A 27,799-nucleotide genomic window follows, 5' to 3' on the forward strand; every position below is an offset into this window, starting at 1 on the left:
TTTTGAACAATTAAACATCCATTTATTAGCAATTAGGACACGCTTGGATTGGATGTAATGAATTATTGGGGTAATAAAAGTCAAACCACCAAAATAAAAGGACAATGAAGGTAAATTGTGGTGGTTGCATGGAGGGTGGTGTGGTGGTATTGGGATGAGAAATTATGGTAGTGGTGATGTTGTGAGGAGAAGGGAGGAAGGGGGGAAGTAATTACCCCAAATGAGGGTAATAATCACCCTAGTGGGATGGTGGGTAACTATTCCCCCCATGATGAGGGTATTTGTTCCCCCTTCCCTTTTATTTTCTTCTTGCCAACACTAGCTTGTTCCCTTTGCCACCACTTCATCCCCTCATCATCACCTTCAATTACCTTAGTTTGACTTTTATTACCCCTTTAATACATTACCCTCTCCAAGCATGCCCTTAAACAGAATTACTGGATGTTTAATTGTCCAATGAGCCCCTACTTGAAACCGTAATCAACTCACCACAGGCAGTTTTTCATGAGTAATTGAATAGTAATTTTTAGTTACTAAGCGCAACAAGGCAAATTAAAATAATACAACCTATCCATCGGCTCTCTCCCCCTTTCCCTTTTTTTTACTGTAAAAACAGACCATAACAATCAAACAACTGAAAAGATTTGGTAGCATGAATAATTACAGAACTTTTGCTGACCAATATGAATTAATATGAAAGAAAATCAAAACCTAGAACTGAAAATCTACTCTGTAATCAACCAAAAATGTGGTCTCCTACCAAGGTCTGCTCATTTATAAGCTAAACTATTCAGCTGTACTTTCAAAATCACGGCACTCTGGAACCGGCTTGTGTAGCATAGAGGTTCCCTGGAACCGTACTAATGACCACAAATTTCTCTTCATGTCAGAAATCTGCAGGATAAATATGCACTGTTACCTGAATGTCAAACAATACAAGAATGAGGCTGAAAATGCATAAACATGCAGAAAGTTTCACCTCGTCAACTGTCATCTTCGTGAAACCAAAACGAGCTGTCCAGATAGTTCCTGCCTCCTCGGCTGCTGGAAGTACTAAAGTCTTAACTTTAAGGAATGCCAAGAGTCTCTCGATGCATGCAAATAGTGTCTGGAAATAACCCTGCAAGAAGGTTTGACGACCATTCAGAACACCTAATTATCAGGAAACGCACAACATTACCCATTTCAAATATGAATTAAGCAAAAGGGATGCTTACTTATAGCTGAATTGAAAGCAACCAGAAAGTGTGGGAAGCAACTAATGAATAAAGATAGCATATACTCCAATATTTAAGATGAGGATGCAGCAGAAATATTGGATGTGCAACCTTGTCAAAAGAGGGTCAGAATGAAGTGATAAGAGAATAAGAGCCAAAATGGCAAAATAGAAACTCTTATCAGTGCAGGATGCAAGAAATGACCATTATTTTGTCTTGGGCAATTAAAAAAAGGCAAACTAATGCTCAAGTGTGACAATATGAAAAGTGATAATGTATACACCTAATCCCAATCAAGGCAATACTGACCTAATCAAGGCACCTAATGTATACACCTAGTTCTCAATCGAGGCAACCTAATGCTCAAGTGTGACACAAGAGACAGGGCCTAAAATACCAAGAAAAGGATACAGGAATCAATGCCATTACAATGTATACACCTAATCCCAATCAACGCGATCCTGACCATTTAATCCAGGCTCCCATACCTGCCGTGATCTCTCGTGTGTGTTTACTTTAGGCAGCAGTGAAGGATTGATCTTTCTTGTAGCCTTTCTAGATTTCCAGTCTTTACTACTCCCTCCATTTCTTTTTGATGTATCCATTTGGAATCTGGTGTGGTTTTTAAGAAAAATTGGAATATTGGTTTGTATGAGTATAAGTGTAATGATTGGGTGTAAGAGAAATGATTGAGTGTAAGAGATTATAATAAATAAAGGAGTGAGAAAATAATAAAGAAATAAGGTAAGAGAGAGGAGTGATAATGATGGATGATAAAGGAGGTGAGAGAGTGGGTATATGGGGAAGGGAAAATAATTAAATATTATGGGTGGGGAAAATTAGGTGGGAATATGGGTAGAATCTTTAGGTATTTTGGTAATTAAATAGAAATGTAAGGGTATTTTAGGATAAAATGTATGTCCAAAAATAGAATAGATTCTAAATGGATACAACAATATGAAACGCTTAAAATAGAAACGGATACAACAAAAAGAAACGGAGGGAGTACAACACATCCTCTCACATTTCTTCTATTGGTGCTATAAAAAATGCTCACTTTTACGGTTAGTACATTTTCATTTCACTTTTTTGAATACTAGTAAATATTGTTCTCTCAAGGCCCGATTGCAACTTTAATAAGACAGCTATAGGGGCAAAGCTGAATATATTTAAACCTTGTCATGTCCAACCAGCAGTGAAGCAATATTGAGGGGTAATTATCACGGGTGTTGTGGTGGTGATGCCACAAACAGTCACAAAGGGCGCAGAAAAATTAGAACACACTGCTACTTCTGAAGCTGACTACTTACTTTGCCATGATTACCACTGCTTGTTGCGACTAACGGGAGTTCTGCAACTTCTGGACCAAATATACGGAATATTCCAGCTGACACAACAACTTTGCTGCACGTAGTGAGGGGGAAAGATCATGTTACCTAAACCTCACAATTATAAAATGAATTAAATAGGAAAATTAAGAAAGCTTATTTACTTGGCGGTTAACACAGCACAGTACATCCCTCCGTATTCTTGGCCACCCACATTCCTCCTGTCAGGGAAAAAAAAATTCCGAAAATACAGCCAGATTAGGTGAAGTTATACCGACACAATAAAGAAATTGGAACACATTTTAGAAGGGAAAAGTGCATACCCATAAACCATTGCGGGTATAAGGTCATGTCCAGACACCACATCAATGATTGGGGCGAAAGATTCCTGAGGTATGAAGCCAAGAGATGAAGGAACTAAAACTTAAACCAGAATGATACAGATTACGGAACAAATCACTAGAATGTCATCGTCTGCCTTAATCATATATAGTTTGAAAATCTAAATCAAGCAGGCACTGCACAACGATGTTTCGACGCATGTGATACACAACGATACTTCGGCGCATGTAATACATGATAAACCATAATGCAAATTGCAAATGCAAAAGATATTTTGACTCATGTAATACATAACGAGCCTGCTTATACAATCATATAATTTAAACAAACTCGCCACAACACTTAATGCATCCAAAATAAAACAAAAAGGCTGGGGCCTATTGCCTTAAAAGCTATGAACTACATAAGAAAATGAATTTAAAAATAGCTTTGTAGCCATCGTGCTTATGAATGTACCTCCCCTTCGTTTAAAGGATAGCCTGAGGCTAAAAATACCTGAACACTAAATATTAACAGTTAAAGTTGCTTTCCCTCTTCATAACTGGTCAAAACATGCCTTAGATCGGAAAAGACATTTATTCAATTAGGTGCATTGACATCCACCTTTTTTTTCCTGCTAATTCTGCGACCAATTAAAGCATCCAGCAATTATAAACCATATTGGCACAGATAATATGCTTAACTAGCTAATTCTAGTTCAACAAGAAATAATTAACATAATTAGAATGTGGGTTTAACATTGTTTTCCAGGTAAACAATCATTATAAGTTTGTGTTTTCTAGATAGATCACGATCAATTTCCCATTGTCATACTTCAAGTATAACATATCAATATAGTATGAAAAATCAATTAGATATTCTTAAGAAAAGCATCTAAAAAACCTACATGGAAGATAGCTACAGCCTGCGAGAGCAAAGGTCTTGTTTCAGGAGATGCAATTTTTCCACTAAGAAGTCTCCAGCTTACTTCCAAATCAGTTCCACTATCAGAACCAATTAGCATGTTCTTTTTCATGATAATATCCAGAAGAGAATCAGGAAGCTTTTCAACTCCTCGAACCAGAAGATTCTGCAAAGAAGATTCAATCCTCCCACAGTCCATGCTACAAAACCAGTTCCCATCCGGCAACTCCTGTACCATGATGGAGCCATCCAAGCTTGAATAAAATTGCAGATAAGATAAACAGAAGGAAATTATGATATGTGACGGACCAAATATATGATATTATTGGATTGATGCATACCGCAAGGTCAGCCATATTATGATCCTTTAAGCAGCCAACATGATACTCCTTCTCACACTGGCAAGAAACAAAATCAAAATTAACTTAAAACGATTAAACAGCTTGAGGAAAGAATAATGGAAATCTCCGTAAACTGATACTCTTGCCTCTATTTTAGCTCATTTGCTTCCCAGTTCTAAACTCTTTTTAGAATGTGATTTTATTATATTCCTTTTATTGTGGAACTACATTCCAGTGGTAGTTCAAGAAAGATGGCACATAACCAAGCATATACCAAAAAAGTGCAAACCCAGAGGCACATTGGTGTATGCTACTATCTAATTGAGTTCCCTGCAGGTTCCAACCTCAACTCCCCTGCGAACACCTACCCCGTCTGATCCTGCAACTTACTATCAACTTAAGTAAATCCTTGAAGAAGTTCTTCCCGCTCTCATAAATATTGCAATTCCAGGCTATATCATTCTCTCTAATATGGGAGCAACAGGAAATAGCAACCTCAATGAAGTCAAGTCAGACAGACAATACTAAAAATTAATCCATGAAATCTAAGGCTCACTATGCCTGAGATGTTGCCTAAATAGGTAGTAATGGGCATAAATTAAGGTGGTATTTACTACAGGATTGGAATCTTTGAGGTAAATATTTAGGGAGGGCCTGCTTCAACCCTCAAATGAGAGTAAAAAATACCCCCCTCCCCCAAGTAGTGATTACTTGGGTAAGTGTAGCATAAACACATCATCTCCCTTTCTCTGAAACTAACACGTACTTTAGAGTCAAAGGCTGATTGTCCGTGACCATTTTCACTTGTACCTCTCTCTTCTCCTCCCTCACCTGTCTTAATTCCTCTTGCGTCATTGGTAACTCCATATTTTGATGTTCAATTATTTTCCTTTTTCAGAATTTTTTTGTTTTGTATTTTCCAGGGATTATGGATCTTTTGTGGTTGAAATCATGTGAAACCATTACTTTGACCTTTGACCCTTTAATTATACTTCCTCTGTTACAAATACTTTCAAGTAGTAGCAATGGCAACATACCTTTGACCCTTGGGTACATTTATTGAGAAAAAAGAGAAAGAAATGCTAATAAGAAAAATCAGTTTTGGTCCTCACATGGAAGGTAACCAAAAAATTAATGAAATAAATGGTTAGGAAATATTGGTAATAGCACATGCCCACAAGTTTGCCTTTGTTGTATGTTGCAAGTATTGTGTCATTTCCGAAAAAGGAATATGTTGCATCTATTTTAAAACGGAGGAAGCATATTGTAGGGTTAGTTGATTTGATTTTATTGTCAACTTTTGCTGCATTTGATTTTTTGACTAGTACTAATCAATTTTGCTTGAGTTTTGAAGGGTTCTAGAACTTTTTCAAATTAGTTTACTTTAGTTTCTGATTTTTGTTTTGCCATGCATTCATGATCTTTTACCAGAAGGGGAATGGTGGGTGGGAGAGCAGCTGCAAGGAAACTTGATCATGTAAATCCACTTTCCCAAAATTCGGTAGCTGAGGAAGTTCATTACATTCTTTCCTTCTTATTTTATTGCAGAAGATTGTAGGATAGAGATACACTATTGTATTACGTGCAAATCAAAATAAGCTTTGGTTAAAGATAGATAAATGAGTAATTAAAAAACCAAGAGAACAGCAACATGCCAATAAATTCAGAAAATATTTCAGTTAAACTTTAGCCAGAATGTCACTGTGTACTTAGTTTTTTTTTCTGAAAACACACTGCAGATAGTTTAAGGGTATTTCAAAAATAAAACCAAGAGAAATGAAAACCTGGTATTAAATTAAACAAACTATGCCTAATATCATGACAATAAATCCCAACCACATTACTGTTTTGCAACAACATTGTAAACGTTTTTAGCATACCACGGTCAATATATAAGGACAGAAACCACCTGCATAACGCAGAAGTAGTTGCATAACCTTCACCGCGATTTCATTTTGAGATTTAAAAACATGCACAGAACAAAAAAATTCCCGAAACTATGACATGCTTGGAACGCCAAGTTAGCAGGATTGGTGTAGGCACAAAGTAGAACATCAAAATGAGAAAGATACCTGATCACAGAGGATAATTGTACGAGGCCCGAATCCTGACTTGCAAAAGTCAAACCCTCTGCAGCCAAAGCAGTTAGGCGGAAATAAATACATCATTACACTTTAGATCAAATATTTCAAGAGAAAAAATCTAAGACAATGCATACATATCAACAATGACAAAAATGAGACACAGAAGCACACAAGTGATGATTACAGTCAAATTGCTTATCATTATGAGAGGCCCCAAAAAAATAGTGTAATCCAAAAAAATATTTTTTTATTTATAATCCACGTATTCATTTGGGCTTTAATAACTGCCAAAGTGAATGCAAAGATGCTGCGATGGAAAAACCAACGCATCCAAACATGCCCCGTCTTCCAAAAATTATCATGAAATGGCCTATACAAGTCAAGTAAAGCTGTAAGACACATACACTTGTTTTGCTCCACAAACGTGAACAAGTAAAAAGGCAATGTGAAATAAAAACTAAATATCAATCACTCTTCTCAAATAAGTCCGGCTGCACATGCATGCTGAAGATCAACTAAAACACGGAAAAGAGAGAATGGTCGTACCTGCATAATATGCAGGCACTAACTTCAGATGCAAGGTTGTTGACAATTCGAATTGACCGTGTAGTTATTTGTTCTATGGAATCAACTCCAGTTACTCTTCCAGCAGCAAGAGCATTAGCATTATGTGCAACAAACTTCTCCCTTTCAAACATGTTCTGGCAGTATTTACAATACCATTTCCCACGAGGTATGCTTGGCAAAGAAGCACACTCTGCATTTAAAGAAAAAATGCAATCACAGGAACCACCAAATATACAAGTCAACTCATTATATGGGTAATATCAAGACGTAAAAGGACAACAAACATGCATTTGACAATTAAAAACGAATAAACCCCATAGCATGAGCTCATGGCCAACTGACTAGAGATCTTCACATAAAAACAACCACACCTTCAACTTATGAAAGGAGAGGGGGGGGGGATATAGAACTATGTTACTCAGACTCGGGTACGAGTGTCGGATACGGGTACGTGTCCAAGTGTCCGACACGGCTAAATTGTGGAGAATTTCCTTGATTTTAGACCAAAATGAAGTGTCCGAGTGTCCATACCCATGTCCAAGTGTCGAGGATCCGACACGGGTACTTGAGTTAAAACGAAGAGTCCGAGTAACATAGATATAGAATCAAGAGTGGTATAACAGCACATCTGACAATTAGAAATCAAGGAAAACGGAAGTCAAAGTGAGTGCAAGTCAGTATCAAACAACTACACCTTCAACTTATGAAAAGAAGATAAAAATTAGGGGGTGAAAGGCAATCAAACGGCACATTCAAATACGGTAAGCTTTCAAGGTTCTTACACATGACTAATATTCCCATCTCATTGGCCCTCCAGAATCACCCAATAAAAATATTCAACGATATCCAAATCTTTTAAGGAGAACTTCAATAATTTTAATCTTGAAAGACAGAAAAGCTAACACCAAACCCGTACCTTTTTATTGCCAAGATATGCACCAATCGTACAACCCAAAATATAAAATATTATAAACAAATCAGTTTTTTTTTGAAGGGTTATAAACATACCAATTAGTGTGCATTTATACATCAACAAGACTCCAGTAAATACAAAAAATTTCAGAAACCCAAAGGTTAAGTAAGAAAAATAAACGTTGCCTCGGTTCCTCACCAGCAAACTCCTACTTTCATTCCTTTGATTGAATATGAGTCCAGTGGCCCACCAATTAATGTAAGGACTGGGAGCATTAGCCGGTATAATACTTCAAAGATAAAAGACTAACCACCATCACCACCAGTCCACTGGCCCCTGTTCCCCTCACAAAACATATAGTCAAGATGAAAACACCTACACAAATTCTCTTTGAGCTAAAAAATAATAACTTTGTAATGTTTGTATATACAAATTAAAGAAACACATAATTTAATGACGCGTTATTCGTATGGGACATTAGAATAAAAACATTTCCCCCGTTTCTTAATGTTCTACTGTAATTCATAAAGTTCTATTCCCTTCTACTTTATTCTACTTTTGATAAACACATTTTACCATCTTAACCCCTTTACCACTGGGGTAAAACTGCACACAACCAAATCCACACCCCAGCCGGCCAGCCCCTATACATGTCATTTACAGACAGTAACACAATGTCAACGTTGGTGTGGTATCAGCATCGACAATAAGGAAATTATATAAAGCAAACTTTTCACAAAAACATGCCGAGATAAAACCAAGCCAAGTGAAACAAACACAAATACCAGGCTCTCATTAAGCAATCATGTCAGCGTTATCCATGATTAACCAGAGCAGGACTTTTAATTGGCCTTTATCTGTTTTTTGATGCCACCATGTGTAGACAAATCCACAGGGATTTGTGATGGATCATGTCCTTCTATGTTCTAACTACAGAGAGTACAAAAACTCAGACAGACGGGTAAAATTACACACATGATAAGGAAAGGAGTTTCAGAAATAATAATGAAATATCTTCCTGGGGATTTGAAAGGTATACAAGTATACAACCCGTCTTTTCAAATCCATGAAACTTTTTAGGAAAATATATGCATCAGTTCATGAGAAAGCTAGTTTTCCATTACATCGCTAAATAAATTGTCCGCTTATTAACTAAGAATTGTATTCTACTATTACTACCACCTTGCTAGCAGAAGCCACCTACTCAAGCAATCACTCCCTCCTTATTAGGGTGCTTCAAAAAATTGTTTCTATTGTGAATCTTTGCCAACTTTGAGAAATTTATTCCCAAAATTACCCTCACGGAATAATTTTGTTTCCCAATATATGCCCATATATTTCGTTCATGGGGCCACTAGGGCCCACTACTATCCTTTTTCAAGAGAGATAGTAGCACATGGGGTTATTTTTGTAAGATTCTAACAGAGAGTATAAGGTTCTAGGCAAGAGTAGCATATGGGGGTTGCATCGACTTCTCCCGATTCGAACTAGGAACACCAATATGAAATAGAGGGAGTACTTATTAACAAACGAAACAGTATTATTTCTTGATTATAGCCTTACTGCAATTCCAGATAGACAAACAAGCAACAATACACAGCGCACATGTATTAACAGAACCCTAGAAAAATATATGCCCTTTCATCCCCCAAAGCCCAAGGTTGGTAAATAACTTACCCGTGTGAAAGGCTCTTGGACATCCATCGCAAAGAAGAAGATTCCCTCCATCAGCACAAATTGAGCACAGATCATCATTGTACTTGGCAGAATGCTGACGATCTTTGATTAGAGTTACCGATAACTCATGTAGTGAGACCCCATTTGATGTGTATATATAGCAATACCTGTCAAATCATTCCAAAGGTTAAAAGGTTGAACAAACAAACATACAGCTGCAAAATGAGATGGAATAAAATGCTATCATGAAACTTACGGTTTTCTCCGAGAAGCACAACCAGCATGTGCCTCAAACTGTGAAGCACTAACCTGCATTTTATGTTTATGAGAAAAAACAAACTTCAAAGCATATGAAAACATTGAGTGTCAAAGTAAAAACAGAAAACGCACCACCGAATTACAGCAATTACAGTAAATTCCAAAACCCTGTTTGAAGCCATCAAGTAATTTCTGTGCAAAAGAAAATATCAATTTAGAAGACAGCAGGATATTTGATGTCTAAAACTGATTGTTATTTATACCAACCTGTCCTCTCGCATAATAGCCAAGTTCAGTTCCATCGGGCAATACATCATCTTCAAAAACTAACTTATGTAGCCGAAGATCTCTGAACAATCACCAAAACAAGAAAAGAGAATATTCAGTGGATAAATACGAGACTTAAAAACTAATAGTTGTTTGCATATGAACCATGCCACTGAATATCAGTGCATGATTCAAAGTGAAATAAAACTTTCCCATACAAGATAACAAGGAAGTTCTGACTCTTCTGAGTGACTAAGTTAGGTAAAACAAATTCCAAATAGGAATTGCAATATGAAATGCACAACTACAACTCTGCAAGTTGCAGTGTTTTTACACTAAAAAGAATACTTAGGGTATTAATAAAAGATCAAATTGTTTTTAAACCGCCAAAGTAACTGTACTAATCTCTAAAAACCACAAAGTTTTACTTGATATTACTCCCTCCGTTCCACAAAGTTCTTCCCATTTGGAATCTTGAGTTCTTGACACTTTACAATGGAAGAGAATCTTCTAATTTCCAATATATAAGAAAAAGCATAGTCATATGTGGTCTTGTTTCATTCGTCTCAATAAGTACTTTAACAATATCAAAATCTTATATTTGTTTATAAATGTAAAAAGATTAACAATATAAAATATGCATTGGCAAATATGCCCAAGGGAAATGGGAAGAACTTCCAAAGAGGGAGTATACAACAAAGTGGGTAAACCCACTTCTAAAACACCAATGTTAAACATGATATTCATAAAACCCCAAACTAACAAATATTGACCCCAAGAACATAAACCTAGACCAAGATACTTCATAGCTAAAATTAATTTAACTATTTTTTTATGGTGTAAAACCAGCTGGATATAATGGAAAAAAACACTACATATATGCAAAAGAAGGGCTAAGGAAAATAAAAGGGGGGAGGTGCTCGGACTATCATGAAGCAATCTATCTAACATGCGAATCCAAGTATCCAACTAATACAAAAGCCTAAGAAAAGGAACTTGAAACCTTGACGAGGGGAGGCTAACCTTTACAATCGAATGGGTTTTTTAAGGTCTTGTAGAAAACAAAATAAATGTAAATTTTAATTTGATACATACTCATCAAAACATATTTCTAGCGCACTACAGCTTATAGCTTAGGCAGTTTATACAGGTTTGACAGTAATCAGAAATAATAGATAGTCAAGAGTTGTTGAATTAGACGCTCCCTCTTTGAGTTTGTAGTTTTTTTCTCATATGAGTTGGTAAATGTGTGAAAGCAAACCGCCTTTGACAAAAATTACTTTATTAGAGTCATCGTTAATAAGGGGGGGGGGGGGGGGGGGGAGGTTAGTGAAATTTGAATTCAACCTTCTCTCCTTCCCTCGTCAACCTCCTTTAGCCACCACCACCACCATAACTCATCTCCATCATCAAGGTACAACAGGTCCAACGCCATCACCCACCTTTTGTAATGGAATATAACTTTTAAACCAAACAATAATATTTATTGCTAAACACCGTTTTTTGTCCAAAAACAGAGCAATTAGGTTAGTTATGTAAAAATCAGAAGATGGCGAAGAAAATGATCCCCCATTTTGACGAACAAAGAATTTGGTGGCTACAAAATATTAGAGGAAAAATGAAATATTTGGGCAGCATAAAAATATTAGATTAGAGTTGATATCATGCTGTAGTATACAATATAAAAATACCAAATGAGAAAAAAAAAGGTGTGCATTTAGTGTTTTACAAGTACCTACTCTATCATATTAACTTGGTGGTTAAAACGAAACTTGGCTTCACAAACTAGTGTGAAATCTTAACTTATATAACCAGTTACTTAAACATTAGAGTTTATCCACGCAGCAGCATCATATTCAAGCATGAAAAGTGTGAATTCCCACATGGAAGAATCCTTCACTGGATTTCACTCACTGGAAAAGGAATGGTACCAGCCACGAGAAAATCAATCCATATGTTTCCAAATGCACTGACTATCGATAGTTCGGACCCTTTTACCACAACAACAAAAATAATATTGGCAAGAAAAAGGAAAGGGAACAGACTTTCTTGTAATTTTCCCACTGGTCTTCTTCTCTGAAGATATAAGAGCTGAAGAAGTCTTAGAAGCCTTGGGGGTCACAAGTTCTTCTCTTAACCTAAACAAACAAGAAAGTACGTTAAAAATGAAAAATCTACGAAAACCCTGCAGCACGATTTCACTTATCATTGAAGGGGGTTCAATCACGTACCTTGATGAAACTTTTGCACGAGTATTTCCAGATGAAGATTTTCCTACCAAAGTCGATTTGGAAGGCTTCGGAGACAAAGCTGGTTTAGATGACCTAGGTCAAAATTTTAGATGGAATCATGCTAATAAGGAAGAGAAATCTCAAACATCAACATGCATTTGCTTCAAACATGACTCAATTACAACAATGGTTAATCGCACAGGTAAACAATATTAAGATTCAGATCCAAACAAATACTTCAATAATTAATTTGAAAATTCATTCACAGCCATGTGACCAAAATGTATGATTTACTTGGACCCAAACCCAGAAGGAAATCTGAATATATGACCATACCTTCTATTCAATTTCTTGAGATGCTTTGCTCCCGAAGATTTTTCCATGACGGGACTGCTACAAGTCTTTGGTACAGTAGATGCTTCTGGTGAGCTGAAATGATTAAAAAAAATGTTGCAAATTTCTTTCTGGATTCCGGGAAATACTGGATGCTATGTCAAAATTTTCTTTGTTACCTAAGAATGAAGTCAATGAACCTAGTAGACAGTAGATTTCTTACCTCGCCATAACAAATCAAACTTTTCCAACAAAGTAAAGGGAGTTTCAATATTACCAAGGAATGGAAGTACATGTGCTAATTATACAAATTTAGGTTTAGGAAATAATGACAAAATGGAGGCTGAAATAGAATCCAAAAGATGAATGGAATTATCAGTCTACTGAAACAGACAAGACATAACAACACTAGATAGCCAAAGAAGGCCCGAAACAACGCAAGTCCAGCCCAAGTACAGGTTAATTTCTCCAGTGAAGTTATCATATTGGCCTAGAGCGTCAGTCACATAAAACCTCTCCGTAAAAAGTCAAAAAACATACAAAAGCAATTAATAATTGCTCTCCTAACTCCCTTAGTCCCTTCTCCCCCAGCTGCTCAGCCATCCTAAATCTATCTTTTTTCTGGCTAGAATAGTCAAATGGCAGAATTATCAATCTCCGATCCAAAGATCACAAGAAAAGTCATTTATTTGCATAGACACCTCAAAAAATAAGATCAGTGGCTGCAATGGTGCTAAAGAGTTACTTACATAAAAGATGCACTACTTTGACACAATTTCCCATGCGGCAAAAGAATAGATAGCTTAATTCACAAGGTGATAACAGCTTTAGCAATAATTTGTCATCCTTCCTAAGTATTTTTCATTCACCTGTATTGCAAGTCATATTTGGGACAATTGAAGACTCAGAAGTCAGAGCCTGAAAACAAAGAGCAACAGTTTCTGGCAATCAGGTTTATTTCCATACAGCCGTACCTATTGCAACACATTCCATACTCCCAATTATATACTACTACCATTATTTCTTCATATAGATTGAGATCTTCTTAACTTATATCACAAGTGTCAGGACTAGGGATATTTTTACATGATATAACCCTATTTTCTGCATCAAGAGCAGCCAAACTGTCGGCCAAGTCAACTAACACACCCACATTACAGCCTATGAATGCTATTTCACAAAGCAATCTTCACTTACTATCATCAACTACGTTCTTGAGGATCGGGTATAAGGAACCAATATTAAATAACATTCGAGGAGTCGACTTGGATTTTATTATTCAGAGATTTATCTGGAGTCTACTCTATTTATTTATCTAACTTGAAGTGCTTGACTCCCGAAACTAAGCAGACTTGGCTGTTCTTCAAGGAGCTATCTTTCTGTAAGTCGGATACACCCATGGGCCAAGACTCATGAAAGCTCATATTGAATATGACCACATGCATTGAAATGAAAATGAAGACAACAAAGTAATGTTAAAGTAACCTCAAACTAAACTAGTGTCCCTCTACTCACCAATCTTAATGAAAACTGAAGAGGCTTCAAGGCAGGGTACACCCCCCCCCCCCCCCCCCCCACCCACACACACACACACACACTTTCCCTGCAAAGTTTTCTATGTGAAACCAATGTGGTTTTTACAACAATACCGACTAATTGCCTCTGCACTTTTACCCCCTTTCTAACTGCTGCTACTTTCAAAATCAATAGACACTACCATTTTCTTTCAGTGCTTTCCAGTTTTCATTGACTACTTTTTCAGAAGTCTTGAACAGTTAGGGGGAAGCTAGATACATTTAGACCGCTCTAAAGTTTATACCCTCCCATAGAAAAAGGATCCTTGTTTGCAGTGGTGTGTGTTGTTTATTGCCCAAAGGGGATCATGTAAGTACCTACAATGCAGAAAAAAAAATTGAAAAATGCAACCATACTTTTTTAGTTCCTCTGAAATCTTTGTTTCTGAAATTCTTCCAATCCTTGAACTGCTGCGCAACTTCGGCGTAAGAAACACACCTGCTGATCTACAAATACCAAAGAATCAACCAAACGCATTATTATGAGCTGTTACGGTAACATATGACATCATTAACTAAAAAAAGCTGCAACCAACAGCAAATGTTTTATTCACAGAAAAAGGTAAAGTAATATAGCATTCACAAGATATACTAACCTTGCAACTGATTTTGATTGACTTCTATCTTGAAGCACATCAGGACAATCAGCTTGAGAAGTTCGCGACTTTGGAGTATGAAATTCCTTACCTGACCTGAATTCGCCATATAAGTACCCATCATAATTAAATACATGTAGATGACTATGGCAGATTCGCAGCAAAAGAACGCAAAACCACCAGCAAATGATATAGAGAGCCAGGCTAAAAAGGTATAAGATGCATACAATAAAAACACCATAGAGAGATTTACTTATTAATACTAACCTTTTAACTGAACTTTTAGGACTACTATCTTGAACCATGTCACATGCTGAAGCAGCTTCAGAAGGAAAACCAAAATTTGAAGACCTAAACATGAAAACACGTGTTATTAGTAGACAACACAAAAAAAAATGATTTTACTCATTCAGAGGCTATCGTTATTCGTCAAATTGACATCATAAAACATGCCATTTATATTACATGATCCTAGGAGATCAAAAATCATACTTAACCCATGATTTTCTATGCGCACGAAAAACTTCCATGTGGATCCTGTGTAGAACCAAATTATTCTAGACATCAAATTATATTGCACAACAGGAGACACCAAAATGAAATGGAAGCCAACTATGGATAATGGAAAAGATCATCTTCCCGTAGTAACCTGAGATTCCTTGCTGCTCAATGATTTAGCAAGGAATTTGATATCGCCAATTTTATAGCAGGTTTTATGATATACTACTTTACTAGCAACAATTGCCTCTTGTATCCAAGTGTTACAGAATTCAAATGGCACCTATGCGGTCAAAGTTTGTATTTCATAAAGTCGACTTAGAGTCAAAACTCAATTAGATCACTTGGCCAAAAATAAAAGGAAAGTATTACTGAACATTGGGTATTATATGCATCCAGCAAAGCCAAGACCCTCACGATAAAAAAAAATTAGATATTTTCTAGAAAGAGGGGGGTTTTCACCCACTTCAGGAGAGTACCACGAGATCAGTTAGGCCAAAATTTCACATTTCATTTCACATTTATATAGATAACAGCAAGGAATTATTTCACTGGACAAAAGAAGGCTAGGGAAAACTGAAAAACAACATCGTATCTACGCAAGTAGAAAAATACGAACACCAATGGACGATAGACAATCTTGCCTTAGAGTAATGCATATTTCTTAACACAATTTATAAGGGTAGACACCCAAGATGAAGCGCTCGAAAACAAGTTTACAAAAGCATCGAAAAAGAGCGTAGAAGCCTGATGCAGGTAAAACAAGTTGGTTGATTTCTACACTTGTACACCATTAATTTGGCAATGGAACTACCTTCTAGATTTCAAAACACACTAATAACTTTGACATTCTTTTTCAAGCTACGAACTAATCTTTGAGCTTACCAGGTTGAATCCAACAGACTCTAAACAAAGACACCGCTCAAACTGCTCGGGCCTTAGGGTTAGGTAAAGCGCCAAAGTATGAAGAACTTAAGCGCCGTTTGGTTGGGGGTATTTACGAAAATGAACTAGGCAAGTTCCCTTTGTTGTTGTTTGTTACATCATTTTAATCATTCCTTTACCCCCAAAGTGCTCTATTCTGATTCCCCACACCCCCCATGGTATTCCCATTCCCTTTCCTTAAGTCATCAACACACTACCACATCCACCAAGACCACCGATTAACCTCCACACCCACACCATCTCACAAGCACATGCCACCCTCATAAGCTCGTCCCAGCGCCGCCGGAACCGCCACCATCAGAAACACACCATCTCACAAGCACATGCAAAACTGTACTTTTTCTTCGAAGTGCATCCTTTGTCAAAGTAAAATCTTAGCAATCCCCCCCTTCCACTCGACATGGGCCTGTATGTTGACACTTGACGCTTCATTTTGGACCAAACTCACATAAATTTTATATAAAAAAAGCCAAGTCTGACAATAGGAAACACACCCGTGTATGACATGAATCACGAATCCTGGTAAGTAGCAACGTAGGGTTTTAGTGACAAGACCTCCAGCCTAATCTGAATGGAGTTCAGTGCAGGATAAAGATGCCATTATGGTGAATTAACTCTTGTCATTAGCATTAACTTCACATGAAGCAAAAAAGTGTTTCGCAATGGAATCAAAGAAGAATTATATAACACTCTTTGTTTCAAGACTATACCCATCAAACCTACAACAACAATTACTAAATAGTATTTAGCAACTGTTGTGATATTTCCATTTATGGGAAGTGTAGCAAGTATTATGAAACAGAGGAAGTAACTGAACGATATGAAACTCCTTCTAGAGACTAGAAAACCTTTTAGTCACTCCGGTTCAAGACTACCATAACTCTAACACAGCTACTAGCGTTGGGATTTGGTAACCGATAAGAATCCAGGTATTAGATTCCGCCATATGAGAATTTCGCATTTCCGATGCTTTTGGACCAAATGAAAGTCAAGTAATCATATTAGTGTCTAGTATCTAACAGATATTTGTGGTGTACTAGACAACCAATGTAACAAAATGGTATTGAGTTTCAGGCAACCTTATGTTGTCAGGGTTTTAAAGTTACAAAGAACTGAAGTAAGTACCGACAAGTCTGACAACTTACATTAGTAGTAAAAAGATTATAAACGGAGAAAAAATATAGAGAATCATGGAGTCCTAAATAGTATCCACTGTTGGTGGATATTCTTGCAATCCTTGTCATATTAGTACAAGAATGAAACTGACAGTTCTTAAATAAAAACTATAAAAAAGAAAGAAAAAGGCAATAGAGACTGAGATGCTGAGCTTGCCTAAAAGATACCAGAACAGCATCTACAAACTATGCTAGCGAGTGGATTATTCAAATACAAAGCAGATTGATTAACCCCAAAAAAGCAGAGATAAAAAAACAAGGAGTTCAACGTCCCCTATACTAGCCTGGACCAATATTAGGAGTTCCCGATGTACATTAACCATGGCAAAAATACCATATAGTCCCACACGTCCTGAAGGTTAGGGCACGAGGGATTTGAATGGAAAAAGATGTCTACCACTCTTACTCCCCTTGCTTCTTAGAAAAATAGTCTGTATCTGATACTCAATAGTCAATACGCCCAAGAATTTTTGATAGAGTTATTCATGCAACAAGACAAAACTCACCTAGAACAAGCTGAACATCAGTATAGAAGCTAGTATGATGAACATTTGAAATAGGAGGGGCAACATGACTTCTAAGTATGCTCTATAAATTCAGACTTCACACATAGTATATACACTTATGCTCCATAAAGCTTCAAAACCCTATTGATGCAACATCTCAAATTATACAGACAATATTGCTCTAAATTCAATGTTCCAAGTTTTGAAATCCCATAAGAAATGCAAAAAAGACCAGCAGAGTTAAAGAAGACAAGGTGCAAAATTTAAAGCAAAGAGCCTATGAGAGGTTGAGAAGAAGAAAGTTGTCGAGCTTCAAAATCAGACCTACACCGTTTACGAGTCGAGTACACTGGGCCAATAGGGGACAGATTCAACATCACACATTTACTGCAGACTGGCTCTGAACTTTCTGCGTCCATGGAGGAAAATGGCTCTAAAATCAAACAAAGCTCGTGGTCAAAGGACAGAGCATTATGATATATGCATTTTGAATTTCATCATTCATAAGTCTTAAATAAGTTACGGAGTAGAACAGAATGGTAACTCACCTTTGCAATTCTGACAAACAATAATTTTTTTTTCAGGCAAAGGACCAATAGCATTTTGAACTGTGGCTTCTAATGTGTTAAGACGAGTGCTCTTGCATGCTTTTAGTATATGAATTAAACTCCTCCCATTCTGAAGAAATATGTATTGTACTGCCCGTTTGTACTTGTTACAAGCATGAATCTCAAATAGAGAAGGAGGGATAACCTTCAAGGTGACAACCATTATAAGAACAGATTTGATAAAGAGTATGTAAATAATTATGGTAATTGTCTGACTGCTAATACTCACTTTGCATCCTCTGCACAAGCCACAAGAACATAGTATACCAATACCTCTAATTCTTCCATTAAGCTTCAACCCCTATAATGAAACAGTTTGAATCTATAAGCATGTAGTTCTCATATACATGTGAGGATATAGAAAATAGGGAAAGGAAACAGACAGCTTCTACTAAATGAAAGTCGACATCTATCATTCCATGTATGAAAAACACTATGAATAGCAGAAATGGTAAGCAGATGCTATAAAGGATACCTTGCCTCCATCATAATAAACTGGACACCCCTCCAGCAAACCTGTGGCAAGAAGCTCCTGAACATTGCTTGGGACTTTTGCATTGGATATCTGTTTTGACATTTTTATCTCCAACTTCTTCCTCCGAGTTGGTGAGTTCGGTTCTGCAATATCTTTGTCAACTTCACATTCTGCAATCTCATTGATCGTGACAGGCACTGCCTTTTCTATATCTAGAGTAACAGGTATGGCTTTTTTGCTATCTACAGTGACCAATACCGGCTTTTCCCTGCCTAGAGTGACAGGCTCCACCAAGTGCAAGTTATTGTCATCCACTTTAGGCTTCGACGCTGAACGAGTAACCCTTCTTGTATATTTCTCTACAAATGAATTCTTTACTTTATTACACTCTGTCATTGGAGGTTCGGAAAAGACTACTATTTCCTTACGAAGTTCTCCATTACCAGAATTTTCCTTATTTTTCTCTCCATTACCGGAATTTTCCTTATTTTTCTCTCCAGAGTCATTCCCTAATGTCAAAGTATCCACTTTAGATTTCAATGCTGATCGCGTAAACCGCTTTGGATATATATAAAGAGATGATTTCAATTTCTTGGAATTACCATTAGCTTTCAACGGGGATTTAATTGAAACTCCTTCCACCACCTTACCATTATCAAGTTCAATACTACCACCATTAGCCTGCGCATCATCATAAACTGCATCCTGATAATCTACCTCTACTACCCCAACCAAAGAGCCCCCATTGACATCCTCCTCTTCGACGGCGATTAATGAAAATTCATCAACATTCCCGACTCCCACATCACACACTGACTTCACAACTTCACTACATACCCCAGCTGCCACACCAATTTCTCTCTCCTCCACCTCTGCCACACCATTTTCTCTCTCCCCCACCTCTGGCACACCAATTTCTCTCTCCTCCACCTCTGGCACACCAGTTTCCACCACCGGTCGCACATCATGAGCCCCACTCTGTTCTCCTACAGCTCCACTCGCCTCCGAAACCTCGACGACACTACTACCACCACCATTACTCAACAACTCTGGTTTTTGAACTCGAACCGTCGACCTTTTCACTCTCTTATACACTAAACTCTCAGAAACTGTACCAGAACCACCAACAGAAAGCCTCTTACTTGAACGAGTCGTTCTCCCAATCACCGGAGACTTCACCTCCAATGCCGCTAACTCACGCTTCATTTCTCCGAGTTCAAAACATCAATCACAACAATCTCCTTCAACTTTTTTCAATTCAAACTATATCATAACTCACAAAACAAATTGCAAATCAATAACCCTAGATGTCTCAACCTTTTACCGAGAAAACACTCGTAAAAAACTAGATATTTTTTTCTTTTTTTGAAGAAGAAATTTGAAATTCAATGAAAAGTTTGAAATTAGGTTAACAAAGATCTGAAAATTTTGCGAAAAATTGAAGATCTTGAAATTTTTGCGAAAATTTGATTGGAATTCTGACAACGAACAGAAAAAGCGAGAGACATGTAAAATGGGGGAAATTGAGGAGAGAGAAAATTTGTGGAAGAAGGAAGAAAGCCAATGGCAGGTTTTTTCATAAATGTTTTTTTTAATTAAAAGAAGTTCTACCTCTTTACTAATATTTTTATTTTTATTTTAAGTATTTTTCGAGCGATTTCCTTTAATATTAAACTCCCAAAATACGAGGAAGTCCAAATACATGCCTGACATGTATTTGCAAAAATATGCCAACCCCAAATAAAAAGGTAAATGTAAATGTTAAATATTTTTGGGGGGAAATGTATAACGGAATTGTAAATTTGTAAAATGGGGTGGTGATTTGGCATTGCTGGGTTGGTATTGGTATTACAAAAATGGTATTGGTATTACAAAAATGGTACTAAACTTTTTTTTAAATGAAATTCATTTTCCTTAAATGGTACTCATTTTGTACTAAATTTTATAAAGTGGTATTAATATCACAAAAATGGTGCTAAATATTTTAAAATGGTATTCATATAACAAACGGGATCCAAGTTGGCAAACGGGGTTGACTATTCAACAATTTCAAAATGGCTGGGAAATTACAAACAAGCCCATGGCATGTATTTCATAATACATGCATGGCTGCGATTTTGACGCCCTCCCAAAATACGTCACTTCATAACATATTTTTCACCATACCGTCCTCGTCAGCATGAAAGAAAGAAAAGTTTTTTCGGTTCAGTATCACTCTATTACGATGAACTAATAAATAGAATTTATCACTTCGTATTCATGAAACATTTATTGATAAATGAATAACTAATAACGTGTAATTAACGATAATAATGAACTAATACCTAATAAGTTGTAAAATTTGTAAAATTTGTAAATACAAGTTTATCATATATTAATATTGGTTTAAACAGCAACGAGACTAAACAACAAGGAGGGTTAGGGTTTAGGAACTTGTTGATTTGGAATCAAGTTGTTGTGGAGAAACAAGCTTGGTCAATTACTAAGTGTAGACACCTACATTTGGTCTCCGGCTAGAAGCGATAAGTTCGATGATAAAACATGACAACCACTTGGAAAAAGCATTCCTAAACGACGAATATTCTAAGACTGGTTGAATCATTACCAAAGCCTAAAGTTTCAATTTATAGTGACTGCTATTTATAGTAGCTGGCTCTTTAAGTATCCGCTAAAAACAGTAAACCGTCCAAAGATAGATTTGTGTCAACGGAATTTAAATTGCATTCCAAGACTAAACAATGGAAACTTAAATAGCAACGAGACTAAGGAGGGTTGGGGTTTAGAAACCTGTTGATTTGGAATCAAAATGTTGTGGGGAAACAAGCTTGGTCAATTTCTCAGTGTAGACGCCTACATTTGGTCTCCGGCTAAAAGCGAATAGTTCTATGATGAAACATGACAACCACTTGGCAAACGCATTCCTAAACAACGAATATTCTAAATGATGAAACATCTTAACTCTTGTTAAGCGGAACGTTGTCCGTATAGGCGCCCGAATTAAGCCTGGATCCTGCCCAAGAGTCTATTCAAGTCAAGGAACGTTCGTTGAAAAAGGAAAGCCAGTAAAGCCAAGTGGTTAGTTTTTTAGAACCGCAATGTAGCAAACACTATATTGTAACGTGCCTAAATCTGATTTATTGCTTTAACCACCATTATATATTTGTCAAACTGAATTTGATTATTTATCACGCCTAATAAGATATTACTTGGACAATTCGGATTTATTGTTAGGTATATTAAATCATTCTAAATCACCTCTTGATGATTGTTAGTTAATACTTGTGCATTACAAGCAACTCAAATTAGTGATGTAGTCTAACGCATGGCCCGTCTCCGTTATATTGAATTAGTAAGGACCGCTTCATGGGCTAATGTGTGGCACTCCCCATATTAGTAAATGTCCCCCGAACCTTCAATCTCAACTTTGCTGGATGTATGTTGAGCGATTCCCACACCAGGAATCTAAGGTCGTTGTGGTCAAATACGTTGAGCCTGGGTCTCACAAGCTTGTACTCACGTATCACAATAACCAGGTTTTTTCAGTTTTGTAAAACTGAATGACGACTCCATAGACTAGTAAAAAGAGGCTAATTGCCCATAGTTAGTCCGATTTTACTTAATATTTCTTACTACACATCCGCAAGGGAAGAAGTAAGAAAAGACTCTAAACTCGTCTTTTTGACCCCCCTCACAGTGGCGACTCCGCTGGGGAGTTTATTGAAATACTCGCGCAAGTAGTAAGGGAACCTAGCCCAAGGGAAAAATCTACCGCTACGCTGCTTTTATTTCCTTATTAAATTGGGACGCCCTGAAATTTCAATGTACACGATTAAACCGGACATAATCGGCCAGACCGGCACGTAATCCTGGCTTCCTTGGCATGTTCTATCTCGGAAGTTGGGACTAAGGACACCTACTAGCCCCGGGGGGTGCACGCGCATCGGATATTGTTCACTCGCCACTGTGCATCGTAGCACACCCACCCAAATCGAATCACTTATCTCATAGGTCCATTCTCGATGCGCGCCACTCCAGCGTTTATCGGATAGGCCTTGATAAATTTCGTCATGAACCCGACTACTTATACAAAGAGCTTGTCGGAGAATTGACGATTGATTTGGTACCTTTTTGACACTGAAGCCTATTATTGACCATAGAGACTTACATAAAACTAAATGTGTATATTTTAAGTTCCATAAAATCATGCTCGTTGTTAGTTTCATGTAGAAAATTTTGTGCTATGTGCAAAACTAATTAACCAGACGCAAAGTTTGAAGTCAACGATATTAAAAGTGAATTAATAAAAAGGTTCAAAACGTTGAAAAATAAATAATTAGCTACGAATTGATTTAGAAAACAAAATTAAAATCCAGGGGTCGGAACTGGGCGCAAAACATTGTCTCACGCCAGCCCGACCCGAGAAACAAATTCCCAGCGCCCAAAAGGCAGCGCAAGAATTTTGTTGCGAATGGCACGCACATTCTGATATGCAACAAAGAAAAGTGAGCCTGCAACTTAGCGTGAGAAACAATTCACGCTTGCTGGCAAGCGCAGAACAGTTCTTGCGCCTAGCTCTGAGCGCGAAAGATTTCTTGCGCTCCGGGTCTCTGCGCAAGCTCTTAATAACGGCCACTTACCATATCATAATTAATTTTGTGCGTTTATGAAGTCAAAAATAAATAAATATGCGTACGTTGGTGCAGCTAATTCAAATAACCAAAACGCATTTGTGCTAAACGATACATTGGTTTAGTTAAAAACGTCCATCAAAAAAAGAAGTGCAAATTCAAAATTGCACTATAGGCATTTTTATGGAATTACGTTAATCAAACGAGTCATGAAATTAATCCAGATAGCATTTACAAATTACCCCAAAGGCTAGTACGCACAAATTATACTTTCATGTCGGAACGCATAATGTTTAAGTGCACGTACGCTCAAGAAAAGGGCATAATCTCTATTATATAAGCCAAGAGGGGAGGGGAAATTAAGTAACACCACTTTTCGTGTCCACCGAAGAAATTACGAAAATACCCTCACACCCTCTCATTTTTGTGTCCACTTTGATGAGCCTCTTAGACTCTCTCCTCTCACTTTTCACTCTCTTCACTTTTCCCTCAGACCCTCACCAAACAATAAAGCCATTTCTAGGGAGCCCCAATCTCATACTTTCTCTCCAGATCGGCCTCCGGTATGCCTCCTTTCAATCCCCTGCATGAGTTCTGCGAGTTTTGCATAAACCACTTATATCTGTTCATGCCTGGTACTCCTCCGTTCATCCAGTCGCTAGCGTCGCCGCCATAGCGGCTATGGAAGGAAGATCCGTCACAGTGGATGCTCTCCGATTCGCTTGCCCGATGACGTCTCTCTAAATGTTGCCACCGCTGAAAGGTTTTTCTTTTCCCCTTAGTTCACACTAGAGTTTTTCAGGCTTCAATTCGTCATTTTAGGTTTACATTTTTGTTGGTGAATTTGTTATTTTACGTTATGTTGTTGAAATTATCATTAACCGAGCGTCATAAGATTCACTACCACCATACCTCTTCCTTAGATCCGGTGCCATAGAAAGCGATGACGGTGGCATCAAGGAGAGGAACATCAATTGGCTGACTCAAATCCCTTAGCTTCAACGCCGCAACGAAGGTGAGAAGAAGAACTAGGGATTTCCCAACGCAGTCCTGTCTATGCCGCCGCCTCCACCGCTGGAGTTACGCGTCGCCGCCTCACGCAACCCGGGTTATATTTCCTTCAATTTCCAAACCCTAACTATATTTCCTGGGAGTATAGTGGTTGATCCGGACCAACTTCTATTTATGTTGGCGTCAATTCCTTATTCTATTTTATTTTTTTAATCAAATGCGATTCATAGAAAGCTGTATGTCTCTCTCCCCCTCTTTCTATATATCAAGTCAGTTTTGATTGGATTTGATAGGGTTGAAATTTACAAGGTTGAAATTTGGTGCTTTGCCACACTGGTTGAAATTTGGAACTGATAAACATCAGAATGGCTGACCAGTAAGGTAACCAGGAATTCTTATAATTTTGAAATTTAATTTAGTTTAGTTTATTCTAAATTGGAGTATGAATTGGTAAAGAAAATTATTTGTTTGTTTGATTGTAGGCTGAAAAAGAAGCAGATGAAGTGTATGCACAAATCATTTTAATGCCTGAAGCAGATGTAAGACTCTTTGAAAATGATGTTATTTTTTGCTTGATTTTGACATGGCCTTTGCATCTTTTGATTTGGTTGTTTATACTATTTTTGGGGGGTGTTTTCTTTATTTGATTTTCTCCTGATAATTGTAGTTTATGTCTAATTTTGTGGCTTTTGTCATTTGGGTGTGTAGCAAACTGAATCGCGTAAACCTGATCCCTGCCCACCTGAGCCACCGAGGCCATCGATTCGGTCTTTCTCTAAGGTCTTGACTGCATCCGACACTAGCACTGATGGTGGGTTCTCGGTTCTTCGAAAACAGGCGAATGAATGCCTTCCTCCATTGGTATATATTGTTTTCTTGACTTTTGTTGAGTTCATAAGTAGCTTAAGTTTCTGGTAATAATTGATGATCATCCGATGTTTTTTGTGTGTTTGGTTCCTTAGGATTTACTGTTGTAACACCCCGACTTCTAAACACCATTAATTAGGTTAATTATCTTTAATTAGCAGCGGAAACCCTAATTTAGTCGGAGCGTTACTTGCCGTATCTCCCTCGTGGGAAATACAAGGCGACATAACCTTTTTACATTTACTGACTACTGTTGAGTAACAGTAATTATACTTCACTTCGATTAATCCTTTAAAAATTACATTGAAATCTAAGTAAACCTTAATAAATATTTCTAACACGTTTAAACATTAATTTGAAGATCTAACTCAAATCGTGAAATCAAACTTAGAGTTTAATTAATACATCCCTTTATTACTAATGACATAGTTATCTTTACTAAACATCGATCGTGAATTTGATGGTTGCATCCTCACTCTAAGGCATCCCATGATCTTCTTCGTACCTAAAACAAAAGCAACATCGTGAGCCGAGGCCCAGTAACATACTACCCTAACAGCGTAAACTCATTTCAATTCATTTTATTTACTTTGCAATCAGGGAGAATAGAACATAGTAAAACATTTTCATAAATGCAATAAAACATCATTTATAACTTGAAACTTTGATAGTTCCCATTATCTTTCATAAAACCTTCTTTTTACTTGGTAACTGACAAGCTAGCCTTGCGGGACGTCTCCCACCTTGCGATAGCCCTCAAGGAGCACTCTCCCTTGTTGGACATACGCCCATACCTAATTTGTTTCTTTTTTTTAGATTGCGGTAACCCTCAAGGAGCACTCTCCCTTGTTGGGTGTCCCGCGGTACGGCGGTACGTGCACGACCTAGAAATAGTAACCCCACTAACTGCCAGAACCGGTTACACTTTTATTTATCATGTTTCGTATCTTATTCGTAACTTATAAAACATCATTCTTATAAAATCATTCATAAACACATTTGAATATCATCATGCATAAAACACACTTTATAAATACATTTCATATCCCACAATCCAATAAAAGCATATCATTATAAACACATTACATAATCTCATAAAACACATTTCATAAGGAGATTGTGGGTGTTAGCAATAGACGTTACCTCAACCGTAGTTTATACTTCCTGTTCGATGGATCGTTCTTCCTGAACTCCGAGTCCAATTTCTTTCAAAATATTAAATAATTGAATTAGTTATTAATATGGTAATAATTTAACTTAGAAATTTCGAATTATTATAAATAACGAATTTTCTAAAAAAATAAAGTTAGAAATATATAAATTCATAGTTTTAATGAAAATATAATTAAACACCAATTTTAGTAATATATATAATTTATGGAAATTTCAATCGAAGTATATATAAATTCTAAATCAATTACACAAGATTTATTTAATTATGTCCTTGATAAATTAAGTACGGTAATTTATTTTTCTTAAACTCGATAATCAAATTTATTTATTTCCTGAAAATAATAACAATTCATTAGTAAATAATTTATATCATAAAATTTATTAAAACATGAATATTAAGGAATTGAAAATCTGAAATTCATGTTTGTCTTACCCAAAGCCCAATTGATTGGCCCAACTTAAATATGGAGGAGTAAAAGAGGTTTCAATTTCAGAAACAAAGTTTCTGAAATTGAGCAGCAAGGGGAGCAGGGCACGAACGAAGCAGGGCACGAACAGGAGGAACACGGGGAGGAGGAAGAGAGGAGGGAGGCTGGGGGCTCAGCCTGGGCGGTGAAACCGCGCTGAGAGGCGACGGTGATGGTGGTTTGAGGCGGCAGAAACAGGCGAGGGAAGGGGGAGAGGGGCGCGAACAGGGGAGAAATCAGGGGAGGAGAGGGGTGATGGTGACCGGAGGTTTGGGCGGAGGTTCTGGGCGGACTGGGAGGCGGCGCAACAGGGAAGCGCCGGAGAGACGGTGGTGGTGGTGGTGGTGTGATTGTGGTGGCTGCAGCAGGGGAACGAAAAGAGGGAGGCAGGGGAAGGGGGTTGCGAAACAGGGGAGGAGCAGGGGTGGTGTTTCTCGGTTGGTTCTGGGAGGAGGGTGAGGCGGTGATTGGTTTGGTGCGGGTGCGGGTGGCTGGGAATGATGGAGGCAGCAGGTGGTCGTGGTGGTAAACGGTGGTGGTTGATGGTGGTGGTTCGACAGAGGAGAGAAAAAGAAGTGGAATTGGTCTCTTGTTTTTGCAATTAGAAATTCTGAAATTGTTGAATTTGTAAAGGATTGAAGTGGAAGAAGCAAACTTGATTTTTTTGTTTTGAATGGAGACTGAAATGAGGGAAGAAGGAAGGAAGGAAATTTCCTCCTTACTTTGTACGTGGGGAGCAAGGAAGAGAAGAAAGGAAATGGAATCTTGGTACTCCAAGGGCATTTTCGTAATTTCACATGGTTGGCTAAAATTCA

The 27,799-nt window shown here is 37.4% G+C and overlaps 1 protein-coding gene and 1 long non-coding RNA gene across 3 annotated transcripts; both read right to left on the reverse strand.

Moving 5' to 3' along the window:
- Nucleotides 1–495: 495 nt before the first annotated feature.
- Nucleotides 496–20,420, reverse strand: LOC110788572 (uncharacterized). 2 transcript variants are annotated; one of them, XM_021993197.2, is made up of 23 exons: nt 18,839–20,416; nt 18,593–18,664; nt 18,304–18,508; nt 18,080–18,188; nt 14,899–14,982; nt 14,632–14,727; nt 14,393–14,482; nt 12,465–12,557; nt 12,129–12,221; nt 11,943–12,035; nt 9,898–9,979; nt 9,763–9,822; nt 9,629–9,681; nt 9,373–9,539; nt 6,762–6,972; nt 6,204–6,261; nt 4,132–4,188; nt 3,774–4,019; nt 2,869–2,933; nt 2,710–2,766; nt 2,528–2,621; nt 980–1,120; nt 496–894 (listed from the first exon to the last, which is right to left on the reverse strand). In XM_021993197.2, exons 1-23 carry the CDS (start codon nt 20,042–20,044, stop codon nt 787–789), a joined length of 3,540 nt encoding a protein of 1,179 aa, XP_021848889.1. In that variant the 5' UTR covers nt 20,045–20,416; the 3' UTR covers nt 496–786. The 2 variants fall into 2 exon arrangements, 1 of the variants encoding a protein (XP_021848889.1); XR_008921669.1 differs by lacking the exons at nt 496–894; nt 980–1,120; nt 2,528–2,621; nt 2,710–2,766 and having other exon boundaries at nt 4,100–4,188; nt 18,839–20,420.
- Nucleotides 20,421–25,688: 5,268 nt separating this feature from the next.
- LOC130462032 (uncharacterized) lies at nt 25,689–27,562 on the reverse strand. The gene is made up of 3 exons (XR_008922143.1): nt 26,951–27,562; nt 26,488–26,549; nt 25,689–25,849 (listed from the first exon to the last, which is right to left on the reverse strand). It is a non-coding gene; the product is annotated as an uncharacterized lncRNA (long non-coding RNA).
- Nucleotides 27,563–27,799: the final 237 nt, after the last annotated feature.

The sequence above is a fragment of the Spinacia oleracea genome, chromosome 5, assembly GCF_020520425.1.
Source record: "Spinacia oleracea cultivar Varoflay chromosome 5, BTI_SOV_V1, whole genome shotgun sequence".
In the NCBI taxonomy this organism is placed as follows: Eukaryota; Viridiplantae; Streptophyta; class Magnoliopsida; order Caryophyllales; family Amaranthaceae; genus Spinacia; species Spinacia oleracea.